Here is a 20,282-nt window from a genome sequence, read left to right as displayed (position 1 = left end):
TAAGCAATAAGGTCTTACTGTATAGCATAGGGAATGATATTCAATCTCCTGTGATAAGCCATAATGAAAGAGAATATTAAAACATAATGTATATATGTGAAAAACTGAATTACTTTGGTGTACATCAAGGATTGGCACAACATTGTAAATCAACTATATGTCATTAAAAAACAAACAATAAATTGTCATGGGGCAGATCATTTAAAATTTATACAGCTGTAATTGGAGCACCAGAAAGTAACAAAACCTAATCAAACCTACCAAATAAAAAAAAACAAGCCCAAATAACAATCATATTAAAATAGGACTTTACGTTTAAATAGAAAGTTGATGGTAATCTGAAGAAAGGGTGGAGGAGGAAACAAGAGCAAAATACACACTGGTCATGAGAACCATGTAAGAAATACTTTCATTCCAGGACATATTTTGCAGACCAAGCCACGAAGAGTAGTGGAATGATGCTGCATTGTGTATCAGTTCAGTTCAGTTCACTTCAGTTCAGTTGCTCAGTCGTGTTCGACTCTCTGTGACCCGTGAATCGCAGCACGCCAGGCCTCCCTGTCCATATCCAACTCCCAGAGTTTACTCAAACTCATGTCCATCGAGTCGGTATGCCATCCAGCCATCTCATCGTCTGTTGTCTCCTTCTCCTCCTGCTCCCAATCCCTCCCAGCATCAGGGTCTTTTCCAATGAGTCAACTCTTCGCATGAGGTGGCCAAAGTATTGGAGTTTCAGCCTCAGCGTCAGTCCTTCCATTGAACACCCAGGACTGATCTCCTTTAGGATGGACTGGTTGGATCTCCTTGCAGCCCAAGGAACTCTCAAGTGTCTTCTCTAACACCATAGTTCAAAAGCATCAATTCTCACCACTCAGGTTTCTTCACAGTCCATCTCTCACATCCATACATGGCCACTGGAAAAACCATAGCCTTGACTAGATGGACCCACTTATTTACTTTTGTTTTTATTTCCATTACTCTAGGAGGTGGGTCATAGAGGATCTTGCTTTGATTTATGTCATAGGCTGTTCTGCCTATGCTTCCCTCTAAGAGCTTTATAGTTTCTGGTCTTACATTTAGGTCTTTAATCCATTTTGAGTTTTTTTGTGTTTGGTTACAAATTGTTCTAATTTCATTCTTTTAAATGTAGCTGTCCAGTTTTCGCAGCACCACTTATTGAAGAAGCTGTCTTTGCCCCATTGCGTATTTTTGTCTCCTTTGTCAAAAATAAGGTACCCATATGTGCATGGGTTTATTTCTGGGCTTTCTATCTTGTTCCATTAGTTTATATTTCTGTTTTTGCCAAAGCATAGATTTGTATGCTATAGGAATAAACAAACATTTCTCATTGGCAAAAATGTGTTGATGATAATGATTCTTATTTTGATTAATAAAGATATGTTTGAGCCTAGTTATAATGATTTAAAATTCACAGTCTGAAATCGCAATTACTTTTGCACCAATCTCAATGTGAGGAACTAACTGTAATCATTTTGTATTTAACTTTGCAGATTAAAGCAAATATCATTCACATAACCTTGGAGAATTTGTCTCTTTTACTTTTCTATTTGCCATGTTTGACTCTTGAATACTTAGGCATTTTGTTTGAAAAAAAAACTCTTCTGTAAATGTCAAATCATTTTCTTTCTTAGCATTTAATATTTGCTGAATATATAATCCACTCTAAAAAATCATTTTGTATGAAGTGTCATTTGTTGCCTTCTGAGGGCAGCTATATAGGAATGGAAATTTCATATCTGAGGCCAGAAAGTCTGCAGTTTCTTGCCGCTATGCTTGTTATCTCCTGGTAACCAGTATGTATTATTTTCTGTTTTTCCAGGGTTTCATTCTTCTTCTTTTTTTTGGTACAGTGAAGGCATATGAAACCTTTCTTCATAAGGTTATTGGGGTGATTAAGTGACATAATATGATTATATCTTATAAATATGTTTTTATCTTTCCCTTTTCTTCATTCTCATTGTCCTTGCCTGTCCTTCCTGTATTAACCCCACCCAGAGTGGTCTCTCCACAAGCATTAAGAGTAGATCTTTGTCAAAGATGAATCAGATCATGCTACTTCTCCCTCTTCTACTTTAAAACCTTTTGTGATTTCTTATTTCTTAAGTATTAAATTCACAGTTTTTAACAGAGTTTACAAAAGTCTGTAAGATTTTACTCTATGTAATTCTGTTGTTATTGTTTAGTCACTAAGTCGTGTCTGAGTCTTTGTGACACCATGGACTGTAGCCTGCCAGACTCCTCTGTCTATGGAATTTCTCAGGCAAGAATACAGGAGTGGTGGCCATTCTCTTCTCCAGGGGATCTTCCTGACCCAGGGATGGGACCTATGTCTCCTGGTTTGGCAGGCAGATTATCACTGAGCTACTTAGGAAGCCCATGTAATTTCTACATCCCTCTGAACTTTCTTCAATCTAACCTTTGAGCTTCTTAGTTTCACTACTTGTGTAATACATTTCCTTTTCTTGGAAAGATGAAAGGTTTAAGAAATAACATATTTAAGTTGGAGGGAAGCAGCCAAAATCAGGAGCTCAGTTGTAGCCATGTCCAGCTTTAGATGTCTATTCACCTTCCAAGTGGAGATATCAAGTAGGCCACTGGATGTACACAGTTCAACTTTGGGTGAGAGGTCTGTTTGGAGATATAAATGGAGCTGGCTCCAAAAGGGTATTTTGAAGTCATGGGATGGAAAGTGTTCACCAAGTCCTCTGCCTTTAGTTTGTTCACTTTTTTCTTTTCTTTTTTTAAATCTGTGAGAATCTACTTATAAGTCAGGATCGAGCTTCTGCATCCTTTGCCCATTGAAGACTTGCTCTGCTGTTTCATGTATGGTTATTGTACTGCGCTCTTCATATAGCTTCTGACATGTTCTGTTGCAATTGCTAGTTTTTAAAATAGGTTTTCTTTTGCAACTAGACCAGAATTGTTTTTTTTTTTTTTAATGGAGTCAGCACCATATCTTACTTTCCTTTGTAACTCTGGTATAGCAGATGCTTAATAAGCATATCTTAAATAAATGATTACAAAGTGACTCAAAATATGTTCAAGTGATCGAGTCTAGCCTGTTGGGGCTAAGGAAGGACTGCCTACACTGAGTCTGCCTGCTTTGCTTAAGGGAATTGCCTTTAAATCATGTGCTCTGTATTGAGGCAGAGTAAAAATTGAGTACAATAAGTAGTATTTAAGTTTTTAAGATTTCTTTGATATCTATATCTTACAATAAAAACCACACTGAGGATTTGAGAACTTCAAATATTTCTATTTTGCATTAAGTGCAGCTGGACAGGAAACCATTTGATTCAATGCATTTTCTTTTCATTTGTTTTTAAAGCTATTATTCATTTGTTTTTATTGTATTAGTAAAAGAAATTTTTCATTTTTTATTTTTTTGAGTATTTCAAATGCTTTCAGATTGTTAATTTTATAGCTTGGCCTTGTCAGAAAAAAAATTAGATGAAAGTTTTAATTCTGTAGTTCACTTAACCTTTAAGTAACTGATTCAAGTGAATTGTACATTCCCTTCAATCTTTTTCTTTGGGGATGTACTCATATTTTCATTGATTTGTAAGAGTTCTTTACATATTAGATGAAATATATGAAACATTTTTTATAGGTCAAAAACAGTGAATATTCACAACTTCTTATAGTTCAACTTAAATCATATATTTTATGTTGGTTGCCAAGGTTTTCCCCAGTTTGTTCGTCTTTTGTTCTTTTTACTATGATGTATTTTTAAAGCATATAACAAGTTTAAAACTTTTTTGTGGTTTAATTTAGAGATCCTTTGCTTTGTAGTTTTCCTCTGTTGGTTTCTCACAGCAAAGTTCTTTCCATCTCAAGGGCAGATAAATATTTTTGTAGTTTCATATTTTTAAATTTAACTTTTAAAATCCATCTGGAATTGTGTTTGAATGTATTGTTAGGGCCAGGATCTGTTTACTGAATGATGAAACAATTACTTTCAGATTCCTGAGCTAGCTCTATTGTTTAATTTCATGCTCCATTGCTAAAATCACAAAATTATTGTGCCCTAGTAATATAACATCTTTGACCATGAGTCCTCATAAAATACATTATTCTAGTTCCTTGGTTTTGCTGATGTATTTCAAGGACCAGTAATAATCCTGAGACTTAATTTGGCAGTGTTAACTCTACTTTAAATGTGTAAGTAATGGGGTACACAATATGTGATTTACTTGATGACATCTTCCAGCATAAAATTCTATCACTCACAAAACTTTACACATTGTCACATGGACAATAAACATTGTGTAAGAAGATTTTTTTTTTAATGTAGAAAGATTTTAAAAAATCTTGATTTTTTTAATGTAAAAATCAAGATATTTTTAAAAATCTTGTTTTTCTGTTTAAATTGGGCTTTATACTTAAGTTGGGCTTAACTTTAGAAATGATATACATGTATATTAAAAATTTTCCTTTGTGTTTAAGATAATGAGTGATGACATTACTTATATATTAAGTAGTACTGTAGGCCTGTGTAAAACTGCCTGTCCCATCATAGACAGAAATTTCGTTGATTTATTCTAAAGTTTTTAGAGCTTGTATTAGTGTTCCTATGGAATAAAACATGCAATGTTAAATGAATTCAGCTATTCTAAATTTTTGTTATTTGATCTAAATTGTATGTAATAGCTCTAATGCCATTGATAAGGAAAAAGTAAATTGCTTAAGTTTTATAATTTAGCGTGAAGACATTCTGGAGACCGTTGGTAAGCTCTTTCAGTAAGGAAAGATCCTGGCTTGTCTCTTTTCCTTTTGAACACCTCAAAACATCAGTAAAGAATTTTTTCTTTTTGAGACACTGAAGAAAATATGTGTATATACCACTATCAAACTCTGTCTGAACTCAGAAACTTAATAGGTTCAGATAAATTTTTAGATAAATCCCTGGGTTTAAATTATTGCTTTTTGCCATCTAAAACAGTGGGATGTAACTGATTCTCTAATAAGCTATCCAGTTCAAAGACCAAATAAATTTGGATAGCAAGGTATACTTATATTGGCTCATGCTAGGTTTCCTTTATAATGGACCACTCAAAGGGTGAAGATGAAATGGATATAACCCTTCTGGGTTCAAAGAGTTGATGATTACCACATTATCTGAGAACCTCTGCCTTTTAGTCTCCTAGTGTTTCCTTAGGACTTGTGTTCCCAGACTTTAGTAGGTCTGAGTAGAATGGGGAACAGACTAACTCAACAGGGACAGAGGTTTGCCCTCTTGAAATGAGTTTGTGGAAGTTGAGATTTCTGAGGCCACTAGGTGGCTTCATTTGCCTGAAAAGGTCAGGTCCAGAGGCTCTGTAGGGGTGAAAACATTTTATTTTAAAAAAATGATTTTATTTGGGAGTATTTATTTTCTGAGCTAGATTTGCAGAACAGGTTTGTTCGACTTAAAGACGTTTGAGGATCACCTGCTTCACCTTCTTATTTCAGAAATAAGGGCATTTAGGAAGACTTCACCAAGTTGACTCACCTACGTTGGACAGAGTTAGAGCTAGAACCTAAATATCCTTTTAGCTTTTAGCTAGTTTTTAAATCTGTTGAATCAGTGATCCCAGTCTATTTTTTATTATTATGAAGTCACAGTACAGAATTATGTATAAGCCCTGGAGAGAGATTGTGTAAGAATATTATGTTTAAAACAGATGGTAAAGTTGCTAGTGGCCACCTTATGGGATGGATTGAGCAATGATAGTGTTTACTCTTAGTCAAGCTGAACTTTTAGATTAATGAGTTACATTTTGTCATGACCAAAAGAATTTAAAAATTCTTATTTGTTCTGAATGAGTCCTGCTGCTACTGCTGCTAAGTCGCTTCAGTCGTGTCCGACTCTGTGCAACCCCATAGACAGCAGCCCATCAGGCTCCTCTGTCCCTGGGATTCTCCAGGCAAGAACACTGGAGTGGGTTACCATTTCCTTCTCCAATGCATGAAAGTGAAGTGAAAGTTAAGTCGCTCAGTTGTGTCCGACTCTTCGAGACCCCATGAACTGTAGCCTACCAGGCTCCTCCGTCCATGGGATTTTCCAGGCAAGAGGACTGGAGTGGGTCCAGTTCTGGACCCACTTTGGACCCCTTTCTTTGGAGAAGGAATGAGTCCTAGACCTTTATATATCCTAACTCCTTTCTTCAGATGAATAGCAACATTTTTTTTTCAAGTTATTGTATCTCTCCAGTTTTCTGTTGTTTTTGATTAATATTTAACCTTTATAACAGGGTTGGAAAGCTTTTGTAAAAATCAAAGGCCAGTAGAAAACACAACAAACAAAGTCATTGTATTTCAGTTCAAAATGACTCATGACAATATTGAGTTTCTTTCCCTCTGGGCAGGGTCGGGAGGAAGCAAATGGTATAATTTCATCTACTTCTATAGTACGTTCAGGAAAACATACAACTTTTATTTTTAAACATTTATGCTTAAGTTATCTATAATTTATATTATGGCTATTTCTAGAGAATAACAGAGATAAGGGAGGCTTTAAGAAAGACAAAAAGAGTGAAAGGGTAGGGAGGAAAAGAGATAATCAGGATGATAAGAGTGATGGGGAAAGAGCTAGTAAGAGAGAAAGGGAGACTTCTATCTAAAAGTGAAGGGAGAGAGAACAGACCAGAGAGCTCCTTGAGTAGGAGCGCATGTGAAGGAAGCCATGGTGAGTGGACCTGGGGAGGGAGGGGGAGCATATGTCCCAAGGGCAGAGAGAAGCAAAAGGAAAAGAGAAGGAAAAGAGAAGGGCCCACATTTCTTTTCATGGCCTCCTCCATTTTCTTAATGGCATGCTGAAGCTAAATTGAATGAAAGTGTAGTTGGTCAAGTCTACGTCCATTAAACATTTTTAATTATGTCTCATTTTCTCTTCCTTTTTTTTTTTTTTTAAAGTGATTTAAAGGGAGTGATAGTCACTCTGAGTGATGAAGGTCACTTGCAGTGTTCATACCTGGGAACAGATCCTTCTTTGTTCCAAGCTCCAAAAGTTGAATCTAGAGAACTAAACTATGATGAACTTGATAAGGAGTTGAAAGAACTTCAGAAAGTCATCAAAAATGCTAACAAATCACAAGGTATCTCATTTTCAGCTTTCTATTATAATATTCATTGTAAAATTTATATTATTTTGTATATGGATAGTATTTTGTACGTGTTGATTTTCTCCCCCAGGCTTAATTAAAGTCATTTTTGTAAAAACAACACTGCTCTTTAACATACTAGTCTTTGTGCTTAATTTGTATATTATAGCTTCTGAAAAATATGTCCTATTTAAGATAATACTTTTGTTAGTGTGTTTCACAGACACTGCTATCTAGGTTTTTTTCTTTAAACTCTAAGAAAGAACATATATTTCTTCAGGTAGTGATTTTAGGCCTTTAGTACAACATTAAAGTTTAGAGTGATCATTTATTAACTTCTAATATCCCTGAAAAAATGTTAGTTGCTTCTTTTAAAGGAAACCAGAGCAGTACATGAGTTACCACTTTATTACTAAAAATGTAGTCATTTGCAACCTAGTGAGATAATTTATGTTTGTAGTTAATTAGCCATCCAAATGGAGTGTAGCTTGTGGTATGCTGATTTCTAGTGACTCAGAGGCTGATGATATTTTCAGTTCCTGAGTTTTGTATAACTCAATATTATCTTACTTTGGGGTTCACAAGGGTATAATTTTATTATAAATTAAAAGGAGAAACAAAACACCAATCCTGAAGTTTGAGTTGGACATGTGAAAAGCATTACTTTAAGTTCCCTTCTCAGGGTCAGGTAAAAGTATTTTTTAATGAGAAAAAATATGGACTATTTTCACATAAAAGAAATGTTAAAACAAGTAGAAATAATAAAAGAAGCAGAGCATCAAAAGCCAACCAAAACAACAGAGCCAATCTTAATCCTGGTCCAATCACTTTCCTAGAGTTATGTATTTTTGAGTCTATATTACCAAGAGAGATTCAGAGGAATTTATTTAATGTATTTCAAAATGTGAATATTAAAATAAAATTGTTTTGTTTTGGTTTTACACTTTCTCTTAGAAAGTTTTGAAAGTAAACAGGTGAAACTTGGGTCTTTTAAGTACCTCCAAATATTTAAAAACGCATTTGTTGTCAGCATCCTCTAGTCAAATAGAGAATAGTTAGAATTGGGTGTGTCATATTGCAATATACACATTTCCCATTTTTGATACTAGTGTTTTGGAATTAATGGAATATAAGTCTCATTTTGTCATTTAAAAATATGATTGGGGAAGAGTGGCATATATATGTGTGTGTGTGTGTGTGTGTGTGTATGAGAAACATGAAATTTCCAGAGTTCATTAAATTTAATGTAACTTTTCACTCCAAGTTTTGTGTCTTGAGATTGTGCCATTCCTATAAACAATGTGCTAATGATATTTTGATTAACACTTGATTATGTAAAACATTTCTCAGAAAAATCCCTTATAGCTAAGTTACTTTTTGGTGGCCAAAATGGTGCCCTTGAGTACTCCAGTCTTTTCACCCAGGGATAGGCTGTTTTACTTGTCATTACCCTGATTCTTGTTTGTATATTGAAGTAACTTCTAATTAAACTAGGGATGAACCCACAGACTTGAGTGCAAAGTTTATTATTTACATAATCTCAGAGTTAATATTTGAAGTTCTCTGCCCCTTCTTTGCCACCATCATTTGATTTTATTCCTAAAAATGAAACAAAGACTCTTTTTAAAAAAAGGAGAGACTTTTAACATAGTTTATTTCTAGAATATGGAAAAAATTTACTGTTTTTTGTACTTATAAAGTTGTGGAGTATTTGTTCATTAAAATACCTGTAATTATATAAAAGCACCAGATCATTTCACTGTAGAAGATTATGAGAAGTTAAAACTCCAAACTTTTTGATGACCTCATTATTCATTTAAATGCCACCTATTTTAGTAGAGTGACTTTAACTTGCAAAAAAAAATGTTCTTTTCAGTCTTGTGGGTTATGTCCAGCACTTAAAGTTTTTTTTTGTTTCTTCAAAGCAAGAATTGCAGCAAAATATAAAGCCAATTTAAAAAGACATTTTGTTGTACACATGGTGTATATTATCTACCATAATAAAAGTATTTTTGAAGCTGATTTTATGTGTGTAAGTTATATGAGAAGTGTATGTTATAAGCATGAAATAATATCAATAGTAATAATTTCTGTATGGCTTATGGATTTTGAAGCTTTTCATATTCAACTCATTAGTGAGAATCCTGCCTTGCATTTCTGTTACCAGTAGTCAACAACATCTGTCAGTAGACACTTTCAAAAATAGAGTTTCTTTGTGAACTCTATTTATTTAGATAGTTGATATATTCTTTCCTTGGGATAAGTATGAAGGAATAAGTACAGTGTTGACATAGACTCCCACACAGCATGTCTTCAGGAAGGAAAAGAGAGCAGTAAGATATAGGTGTATAAATGAAAGTCTGCACCCATTTGAAATATGACTAGGCTAACTTAAGGTGCTTCTACCATTGAGTGGTAGAAGCATTCGTGCTTGGTAACCTTGTTGGAAATTGTGCTGTTCAGACTTATGTCTGGCTGTCTATAACAGAATGCCCAAATAAGGTGGTTTAAGCAAGGCAGAGCTTTACTTTTTTCTCATGGAAAAGGAGTCCAGTAATGAGCAGTCCAGGGCTGGTTTGGCAGTTCCACTGTTGTAGGGACTTTTGAGTCCTTCTCACTCGGGTTTTCTGTTGGCTCAGGATGGCTTCTGGAACTCCTGCCTCACATCTGCATCTGAGTCAGCCCATTTAAGGATCTTTCCTGAAAGTCACACCCTGAACAACTTCTGCTCTTATCTCACTGGCCACTCCAAGCTGCAAAAGAGGCTGGGAAATTTAGCGTTTTGGTTGAACACTTTGGTTGAGCACAGGATTAGGCTCCAAGCTTAGGATAAAATTGTACTCTTTTTTAGTAAAGAAGAACCAAAGAATCATTACTGAGTGGGCAATGAGCAATCTTTTGTGTTCTAAGTTGTGGAAATTCCTATTCCAAATATTGCTGTTTTGGTGAGAATGTCTGGTGGCGGTTACAACCACCACCAGTTCTTCTCTTTGTGAGACAGAGGATTCATGTGACATTATCCAAATGCTTTCTATATTTTCAGTCAGCCATCCTCAGGGTTTGGGGGATGTTCCCTCTCAGGGTCACAGGGTTATTTCAGCAGTTCCAGGCAATATGTACAAATATAATTTCCAGGGAAGAAGACAGATATTTCTCCCAAGTCTCCCCATTTATTAGGGAGGAATAGCTTTCCCAGAATCACATACCAGCACCCCAGCTCCCACCAGTTCTCACCTCACATCTGCCAGGATTAGGTTCCATGCTCAGGCCTGAAATAACAAAAAGTCAGGGGAATGAAATCACCATGCTTGGATTTGACCAATCCAGTGATTAAGATGGAAGTGAATTAGGGGATTTCGATGGAAGTGAATTAAATGGAAGTGAATCAGCAGAATTAGGGGTCTACCACAAAGTAGGAGGAGAAGGGAAGAATGGATGTTAGGGGGGCAGCCAATAATCTGCACATATATATGTATTATTATGTATTAAGTGAAAGTCACTCAGTTGTGTCTGACTCTGCAACACCATGAACTGCACAGTCCATGGAGTTCTTCAAGCCCAGAATACTAAAATACTGGAGTGGGCAGCCGTTCCCTTCTCAAGGAGATCTTCCCAACCCAGGGATCGAACTCAGGTCTCCCACATTCCAGGTGGATTCTTTACCAGCTGAGCCACCAGGGAAGCCCTATGTATGTATATATATACATACGTATGCATGTGCATATGTATTATTTATGTTTCTTGTTATTTAAGGTCTCTATGGCTTGTTCATAATATCTCATTATGTACTGTAAATGTTTTTGAAATTATGAAATTTTAAGTTGAAAATGAATATGGTAAAAACAATTCAAATAATAATGAAAGCATAAAACCCAGGTCTTAGTTCTACTGGAATGTCTAAATGTCTAAACCTTTTTGTTTTATGTATTGTGTATTCTGTAAGAAATAGTTTTGTGTATTCTGTAAGAAAGTTTTCTGTTTATATAATTGTTTTTACACAAATATGTGTGTATTAGAGACACTGTACTATATCCAAGATCAATAGCATATCTTGGAGTTCTTTCCTTTACGATATATAAAGATGGATAGCACTCTTACTTAACAGTTTTGGGTTTTGGACCATTGCACAGTATTGATGATACCATAACATAGTTAACTATTTCCCTATTAATAGAAATATAACTTAGATTTAGGCTGTTTTGTTTTTGATAATTACCAGCAACAGAGTGACCCCTTGGACATGAGTATTGCGTAAATGTTTGAAAATAGAATTGTTAGGTCACAGGGTATGTGAATTTTACATTTTTTGTGGTGAATTTTACATTTTGATTTGTTGTTGTTCAGTTGCTACCCTGTGTCCAACTCTCCGCAACCCCACAGACTGCAGCACGCCAGGCTTCCCTGTCCTTCACTATCTTGCAGAGTTTGCTGAAACTCATGTTCATTGAGTTGATGGTGCTATCCAGCCATCTCATTCACCCACTTTCCCTCCTGCCCTCAATCTGTCCCAGCATCAGGGTCTTTTCCAATGAGTTGTCTCTTTGTATCAGGTGGCCAAATTATTGGAGCTTCAGTTTTGACATCAGTCCTTCCAATGAATATTCAGGGTTGATTTCCTTTAGTATTGACTAGTTTGATCTCCTTTCTGTCCAAGGGACTCTCAAGAGCCTTCTCCAGCACCATAATTAAAAATTATCAGTTCTTTGGCACTCAGCCTTCTTTATGGTCCCAAGTGTCACATCCATATATGACTATTGGAAAAACTGTAACTTTGAGTATATGGACCTTTGTTGGCAAAGTGATGTCTCTGCTTTTTAATATCCTGCCTAGGTTTGTCATAGCTATTCTTCCAAGGAACAAGCGTCTTTTAATTTCATGACTGTAGTCACCGTCCACAGTGATTTTGGAGCCCAAGAAAATAAAATCTGTCTTGTTTCCATTGTTTCCCCGTCTATTTGCTATGTGTGTGTGTGTGTGTGTGTGTGTGTGTGTTAGTCGCTTAGTTGTGTCCGACTCTTTGTGAACCCATAGACTGTGGCCGGCCAGGCTCCTCTGTCCATGGAGTTCTCCAGGTAGGAATACTGGAGTGGGTTGCCATTTCCTCACAAAGTGATGGCAAACAATCTTAAGATGTCATGATCTTAGTTTTTTGAATGTTGAGTTTTAAGCGAGTTTTTTCACTCTTCCTCTTTCACCTTCATCAACAGGCTCTTTAGTTCCTTTTGCGCTCTGCCATTAGGAAGGTATCATCTGCATACCTGAGGTTGTTAGTATTTCTCCTGGCAGTTATAGTCCATTTACCCTCATGGGTTATACTCTTTTCGGCTTCTAACAGTAGCTAAGGAGAGGGAATTGAAATTCCTAACATAGGTCAGTCAGTGGGTCACATCTTAGCTCATATCTTTGGGAAAAAAAGACAGTTTTTCTTCACAGTAATGTAGAGGAGAAAGCTTTTCATCCTGTAATGCATCATTTTTTTTTCAACTTGTAAATACATTTATGGGATTGTCTTTTGATATAAGGTACAGATAAACCTTAAAATGACTTTATATAGAAATTTTTACTTTATGATTAAATATCTTTTTTTTTTTTCCTCTTAAAATTACAGGTGTTTGGCCCCTGACTGAGAGAGAAGATGACCTGAAAGTCTCTGCCATGGTTTCTTCTAACTTTGATTCAGTATCTGTAGGTGTATTTGCAGACTTTAAGAGGGTTTGTGATAGTGGTGGACTCTGATATATCGGAATCAGATTGTATTGGTTTAAAATCTGGGTCTCCAAATAGAAACTTCAGGGAAGATAACAAGTTTTCGGCCTTGTTACTTTCTAGAATAAAACATTTCTAGCATCTCAGTGTGATAACAAGTTTCTTAGGCAGGATTTCTATCTTAAAAAAGGGGAAGGGAGGGGGATTGTCAAAGAGGTTCTCACCATTACTCTGAATCTCCCTACTTTATTTTATTTTTTCAAACTTTTTCAGTACTGGAGTATTGAGATAATCCTACTCCCGATGAATAATACCGAGCCCACTACATTTTTGTTGAATGTTCAATGAGATAATGTTTATGAAAGGCATGACTCAGAGTTTGATCATTTATAGTCTTTAATATATTACAGTGGCTGTGGTGGGAGGGTAGTTTAAGAATAAAGAGTTGGGCCAGGAATTATTTTTTCTCTCATTTCTATTTGTGTGACCTCAGAGCAAGGTATTTAATTTTTTGTCTCAATTTTCTTATCTGTAAAATGGTAATAGTAGTAGAATCCACTTTGTTGACTTATAATAATTAGCTAACAAATCATAATAGTATTCATGATCATCAACCCCACCACAGCCATCACCATTCCAGTTGTCTTGTGTGTGCTCAGTTGCTGAGTCATGTCTGACTCTTTGTAACCCTGTGGACTGTAGCCTGCGAGGCACCTCTCTCCATGGAATTTTCCAGACAAGAATACTGGAGTGGGTTGCCATTTCCTTCTCCAGGGGATCTTTCCTACCCAGGGTTCAAACGAATGTCTTTTGCATCTCCTGCATTGGCAGGCAGATTCTTTACCACTGCGCCACCTAGGAAAATTGATTGCCATTTCCTTAATGCCAGTCGCATAATGGGTGTTCAGTATATATTTGCTCTATAAATGAATAATAAAGCTGAAAAACCAGAAAGGGGGGCTGTCCTTGGTTACATTACCTTATCTGTTTGTTTAGTCTTCTTTAAGCACTTGTTAGATTATGATTGGTTTTCTCTCACTGCCCGCAGTTGGGCCAAAATCTGTCTAGTTTATCTATGTCTGTACCAAGTTGATCAATTTAGGCAAGTGATCAAATTCACTCGTTTTACTGGATGTGAGGTCTGTGTCATATAACTTTGCTTAGGAAATGGCTTTGATATTTAGGTATCAGAACACAACATAGTATGTAATTCCATAGCTTTTTAAAGAATAATCTTAGTACAAACAGCCAACCCAAGTTGTGATAAAAATTGCATTAACATTGCCTTAGTATAGTAAGTTGGATATTCTTAAAAAAAAAAAAAATGTAGGACTATATATGAAAGAAACATTCACCCAGTTGAGTCACATAGTAGAGGTACTGTTCTATAAACTTTGGATATTCAGCACACCATTTCTCACTCTACCTGAAGGGTGTAGCCTGAGTGGAACGTTTCTGCTTAGTTAGCTGACAAATGTACACACATTTTCTTGCCTTAGAAACGATTCTTTTTTTCCTTTGGGCAACTTCTATAATTTTTTTCTAGGTTTTTCTCTTAGACATAGGCTATTTGAAATGAGGAATTCCCTTTCTGTTCTTCAGCAACTTTTGATCTTTGTGAGTAAAGGCTTTATGTAATAGCACTGTATTTTAATATGTATTTCCCTATAGGTAACCTGAAGTGCTTTTTCCTCTTAACTAGGTATCTCTTTCCAACTCCATTTCCCCCATCTCACGATTTTTTTCCTTCTTAAGAAAGGAAAGGATTCTTGAGAGTATCATATTCATCTCATTGGAAAACATCAATCCAATGATTTATGTGGCTTTGGTGCCATATTGTCTTCATATAGCTATTTTCTCTCTGGCTATAATTTCATGTTTCCAAAGGACTTTTGTCCTTGAAATATCAAGGTGTTTAGGCATGGATTGAAAAGAGTAAGAAACGGGAGATGTTGGTTTCTTTTCTAGATTTGCCGACAGCTAAATGTAAAACATTTCCTGGATTTTAGGTAATACTAGAGCAAAAAGCCTGGCTTAATATTTTATTTTCAGTCATTATTGTGAAAGCACACATCCAAAAAATAATATAATTTTTGCCAGACTGGTGTCTTTTACAGAAGAAACAAATATCACTATCCTCTCTTCTTTTTTTTTTTTTTTTTTTTTTTTTTTTTTTTTTTTTTATCCTCTCTTCTTGATTGAGAAGTTGAATCAGAGTTCATATACAGTTTCCTATGGAATCATATATAGGATATGAATATCCTTACTCTTAATTATGCTGATGACCATGACATCATACTGATCCCCACTGCTTAGAAGAGGCTTAATTTTTCTCAGTAAAATAATTCCAAGTAGGCTAATTTAAAGTACAATGGATTTATTCATTGGTTGGACAGAGACTTTATGATCATAATTGTTCCCTTAGGAATCCATGTGGGTATTATTAGAAAATATGTTACTCTTTGATCTTATTCTGTCATATAGTGACCATGTTTTCCTCTCAATCTACTGCTCTGAAAAATAAGTTATAAATTCTAAGGAAATATTTGCTCTATTATATTCTGAATTCTTTAAGAGATAGGACCAGGTAACCCAGGCTGATCTCAAAGAGTGAAAGAATTTATGATATGTACTAGTAAAAAAAAAAACAAACTGCTACTTTTGTTTTATTTTCTAGATGTAAGGCCACTCAATCTTTATATCATTAATTACATGCCTTAGATACATATTATTAATTAGAATAAAGCATACCTTTGGCAAGTTAAAAACACAAGGACCTAAAAAAATGGCATAATATTTATATAGAAAATATATAGAGGTCTTGTTTTATATAATATAAAGAATGAATTAATAGAATTAGTTTCAGTTTTTAAGGAAATTTGGCAGTAGTTTAATAATAAAGTGTGTGAACTTTTCTTCCCTTTTTTGGCGGGTGTGTTTTTTAATATTAGTTCATGACTTTCCAAATGAAGCCATCCAAAAAAGCCACAGTGATTCTTTTATTCTGTCATTAGAGTAATAAATCCTTTTTGCCTTTTTTTTTCTTTTGGTGGTAGGAAGTATATATCAAACCCACTGTGTTTACTTACTGATGTATAGTACTTAAACAATTCTTTCCTGCCTTTAATTTTCAATTCTGTGTTTACAGCAAGCTACTGATGCTGAAGTGGGAGCTGACCTTGTCCCTTCAGTCACAGTGAAGGTATTGTACCATAGTTCTAGGCTCTAATGTGCAAGCAGTATCATGCATTTCATCACATCTGTCACTATTGTCACCCTATAAGTAGCATATGGAAATGTAAAAGAAACACTTGGTGAGCAGAAGAGCTAACACACATTTTTCCAAAGAGGACATCAAAATGGCCAACAGACACATGAAAAGATGCTTAGCATCACTGATTATCAGGGAAATGCACATCAAAATCACAAGAGATGTCACTTCACAGCTTAGAACGGCTATCATCAAGAAGATAAGAGACAACAGGAGGATGGGGATGTGGTGAGAAGGGAGCCCTTAAATATTGTTGGTGGGAATATGAATCGATCCAACCAGTGTGGAGATCAATTAGAGGTTCCTTAAAAAATTAAAAAAAAAATCTTCTGTATGATCTAGCAACTCCACTTCTGGGTATAAATCAAAGGAAATGAAAACAGTATTTCCCATGCGATATATACACTGTCATGCTTATGACAGTATTATTCACAAAACAGCCAAGATATGGAAACAACCCAAATGCCCATCAATGGTTGAATGGATAAAAAAAAGATATGGTACATTTATACCCTAGGATATTGTTCAACTATGAGAAGGGAGGATATCCTTTCATTTGCAACAACATGGGTGGATCTTGAGCACACTGTGCCAAGTAAGATAAGATGGACAGAGAAAGACAAGTACTATACGATATCACTTATATGTGGGACTCTGAAAAAGTTAAGCCTGTAAAATCATAGGGTAAAATGGGCTTGAGGCTTCCCAGGTGGCTCAATGGTAATGAATCTGCCTGCCAATGCAGGAGCTGCAGGAGATGTGGGTTTGATCCCTGGGCTTGGAAGATCCCCTGGAGTCAGAAACAGCAACCCGTTCTAGTATTCTTCCTGGGGTAATCCCATGGACAGAGGAGCCTGGTGGGCTGCAGTCCATGGGATCGCTTATCAGGAGTTTGGGTAAGGTTAAGAGTGATGATTTGAAGGGAATACAGGACTACACTTGTAATGAGTAGTAAATAAACTATAAATATCTGATGCACAGTGTAATGAATATAGATAATAACATTGTACTGTGGTTATGTAATGTGATCAATATCACTGGATTGGCACTCATATTGGCAATGTATAAATATATCAAAGTAAAGGCTATGGTCCATAAGGTCGCAGATTGTCGGGCACAACTGAAGTGCCTTAGCACAACACAGCACACAGTGTGCTGTAAACCTTACATATGCACAATATTGCACATTACATTTATTAAGTTAAAAAAAGATTTCTTGGTTAAAAAGTAAAAAAAAAAAAAAAGGACAACCCAAACACTTGACATTTGTAAGTTTTCCTTAGCCTTGGGAAATAAATAGATAACCTTTATCATTTCCTACAAATATAAAAATAGTATTTATAACAGTATGTATATAATAAAAAATTGTAATGAATTATTTCTACCTTTAATTAAATGTGTAGTATGATTTGGGGTTATTTTTTAGAAACAGTATTTAAATATACTAAAGGAATTGTGTCATCACATCCATAGTAGACCAAGTTCGTTTCAGTATTATATATATATTGGGGAATCATATGAGTATTAATAATATCTTTCTTCTATGTGTGTATTTGAAAAGAATTCCCAGCCATCTATCTGCCATAATATTAGCTTTAAATGGATGTATTTATAGTAGGAAAATACTAAATGAAGAAGCCGCAGAGTAGAGTAGTGACAAATTGATAGTGCCCCCAAAATACAATATGAAGTATGTGGTTTTGGTTAAGATTTTTAGTCCTGCTATTGTAGAATTTTAGAACTAGGACTCAAATGTAGAACCCCCTTAAGGCATTTAGATTAAAGTGTGGTAATCAGTCAGCACATTATTAAGCTGAAAATATTTATCACTGCCCAGAATTTGGAGCCAGGGAAAGCTGTGGATCTTGGCGATTCACTAAGTCAAAACTTGGACGGGACTTTATATTTTCTTAGATTATGGGTTGCTGTCCTTGGAGGAGCTTGACAGGGCACCAGGCTTTACCAATTGTGTTCGCTTACACTGGACCCAGCGGGTGGCCCAAGTATGGGGATCTTTGGTAGAAGTTGAAGGGAGCCCAATCTTATAACTGTTTCCTAAGCTAATTTTTTTGGATTCTTGCCACTGGAAACAAGGGTGGTCTTTTCCCAGTCTCCCTTCCCCCTATCCAATCAAAGGCTCTATCTCATTAATACTCCTGAGTCTGGAAAAGCTTTAGTGGCAAGAAATCAAACATTTAAGATAAAAAATAGCAACCCTGCAGTGTTCCAGGAATGATCTGTAGACTTTTGTGTAGGGAAATCCCTTTTATATCTATCTACTGATATTGTTCTGATGCATACATATAATAATTCAGGAGCATGTTGTAAATTTGAAAAAAAACTTGTACTTAAACCAGATAACATTGCTCATACCAATTTTTTCCCCAACTGCTAGTTATTGCTGTAAATAAATACACCTTTCCCTCCCATGTAGTTCTTAGACTTTCCTGTGTAACAGCCACCTTCAAATGATGGCATGACAGTACTGGAAATTTCTCCTTCATTATGGGAGTTTAACTGTGTTTGAGAATGACTAACTTACACTCTCTTCCTTATTGGTATGATAAAAGAATAAGAAAGAATGCGATACTCTAGAGTTACACAAAATCAGCTTGACTTTCACAGCGGACACCGTGACTTCCTGTTTCTACCTGACAGTTCCTATACAAATTTCTGTTATAAATCTCTCCTTATAGCCTTTAATAACAACAGCAGCCAAAATATATAACCATACAAGTTTCCGTCATAATAAATCCTGTTAATTGAGAAAATTTTTCCATCCGTTCCAAGTGAATGAAGATGTGGCTACCTTGAGTATGTGTGCATGATGCGTAACCATCTATTCCAGGCAACCAAGGCAGAGTGGTTGTTAATACCTGGCCTTTGGAGTCATGTTTATATATCTAGGATAAAAATTTGGTATTATATTTCCTAAGGATCATATTTTATTTTGTTAGAAATGGAGAGTAGCATGGAAAACACTCATATTCATGTTTCATATTTTCCCCTTAATATTCTATAATTATTTTTCTCTTAAAATGTGAGGTTTATGATTTAGCCAAGTCTTTAACTTTTTTTTTGGCTCAAACACAAGTCTTCTTTGTTACTGTGGTTATTTTTGTCACACATCATCTTGATTCACATTTGAAAGTGCCTAGTCCATTGTTGGAATTCAATAAATCTGTGTATAAGAGTTATCACCATCCATCTTCCCTCTAAACTAAATGCAAACACTTCTAACAGTGTAAAATTGTATGATTGTTGTCTAAGTATGCATTGTTATGCCTAGCAGAGTCAGAACGTCTGCCACTTTAAAAGTGGCTTATTACTACTTTAAGGATTTTTTGTTTTCATTTTTAAAACTAAGCTCTTGTGAGACCTTCTTGGTCATTCTTTTCAGCTCACTTGCATATATTGGCTTGATGGTCTTAAACGTGTTTTTGAGTTTCTCTGAACCTCTGTTTTTAAACTGTAAAATGGGGATACTTTTTCATTTGCAGTTATTTTGATTCTTAACCACAGCTAATTAAGAGCATGGGCTCTGGACTCTAACAGACAGAAGTTAAATGGTGGTTCTTCCACTTATAATCAGAGTTGCCTTGGTCAAATTATCTAGCTTCTCTGAGCCACATTTTTCTCTTATGTAAAATGGGATATAGTGATAGATAGTACCTGTTTCACAATGTTGTAGTGGGTAAATGAGATAATACACACAAATAATTTATTAGCATGGTTCCATGAATATAGAAAGCTGCTAATGGCTATTATCATTAGTTTTATTTAAAATACATGTCCAGACCAGTATGGCAAAATGGTTGTCTGAGGAGGCCTTACAAACAGCTATGAAAAGAAGAGAAGTGAAAGGCAAAGGAGAAGAGGAAAGATATACCCATTTGAATGCAGAGTTCCAAAGAATAGCCAGGAGAGATAAGAAAGCCTTCCTCAGTGATCATTGCAAAGAAATAGAGGAAAGCAATAGAATGGGAAAGACTAGAGATCTCTTCAAGAAAATTACATACCAAGGGAACTTTCCATGCAAAGATGGGCTCAATAAAGGACAGAAATGGTATGGACCTAACAGAAGCTGAAGATACTAAAAAGAGGTGGCAAGAATACACAGAAGAACTGTACAAAAAAAGATCTTCATGACCCAGATAATCACGATGGTGTGATCACTCACCTAGAGCCAGACATCCTGGAAT

At 35.5% G+C, this 20,282-nt stretch overlaps 1 protein-coding gene across 4 annotated transcripts in view; it reads left to right on the top strand.

Annotated features, from left to right (window-relative positions):
• The window catches only part of BBS9 (Bardet-Biedl syndrome 9), a 440,246-nt gene that overhangs the window by 169,372 nt on the left and 250,592 nt on the right, over positions 1–20,282 (top strand). For all 4 annotated transcript variants that reach the window (XM_065939388.1, XM_065939386.1, XM_065939387.1 and 1 more), the window contains 3 exons: positions 6,916–7,097; positions 12,712–12,788; positions 15,958–16,011. In XM_065939388.1, coding sequence (XP_065795460.1) covers positions 6,916–7,097; positions 12,712–12,788; positions 15,958–16,011 — 313 coding nt within the window. The remainder of the gene's footprint in view (positions 1–6,915; positions 7,098–12,711; positions 12,789–15,957; positions 16,012–20,282) is intronic.

The sequence above is a fragment of the Muntiacus reevesi genome, chromosome 6, assembly GCF_963930625.1.
Source record: "Muntiacus reevesi chromosome 6, mMunRee1.1, whole genome shotgun sequence".
Taxonomy (NCBI): domain Eukaryota; kingdom Metazoa; phylum Chordata; class Mammalia; order Artiodactyla; family Cervidae; genus Muntiacus; species Muntiacus reevesi.
This window is presented reverse-complemented; position numbering and strand designations above follow the sequence as displayed.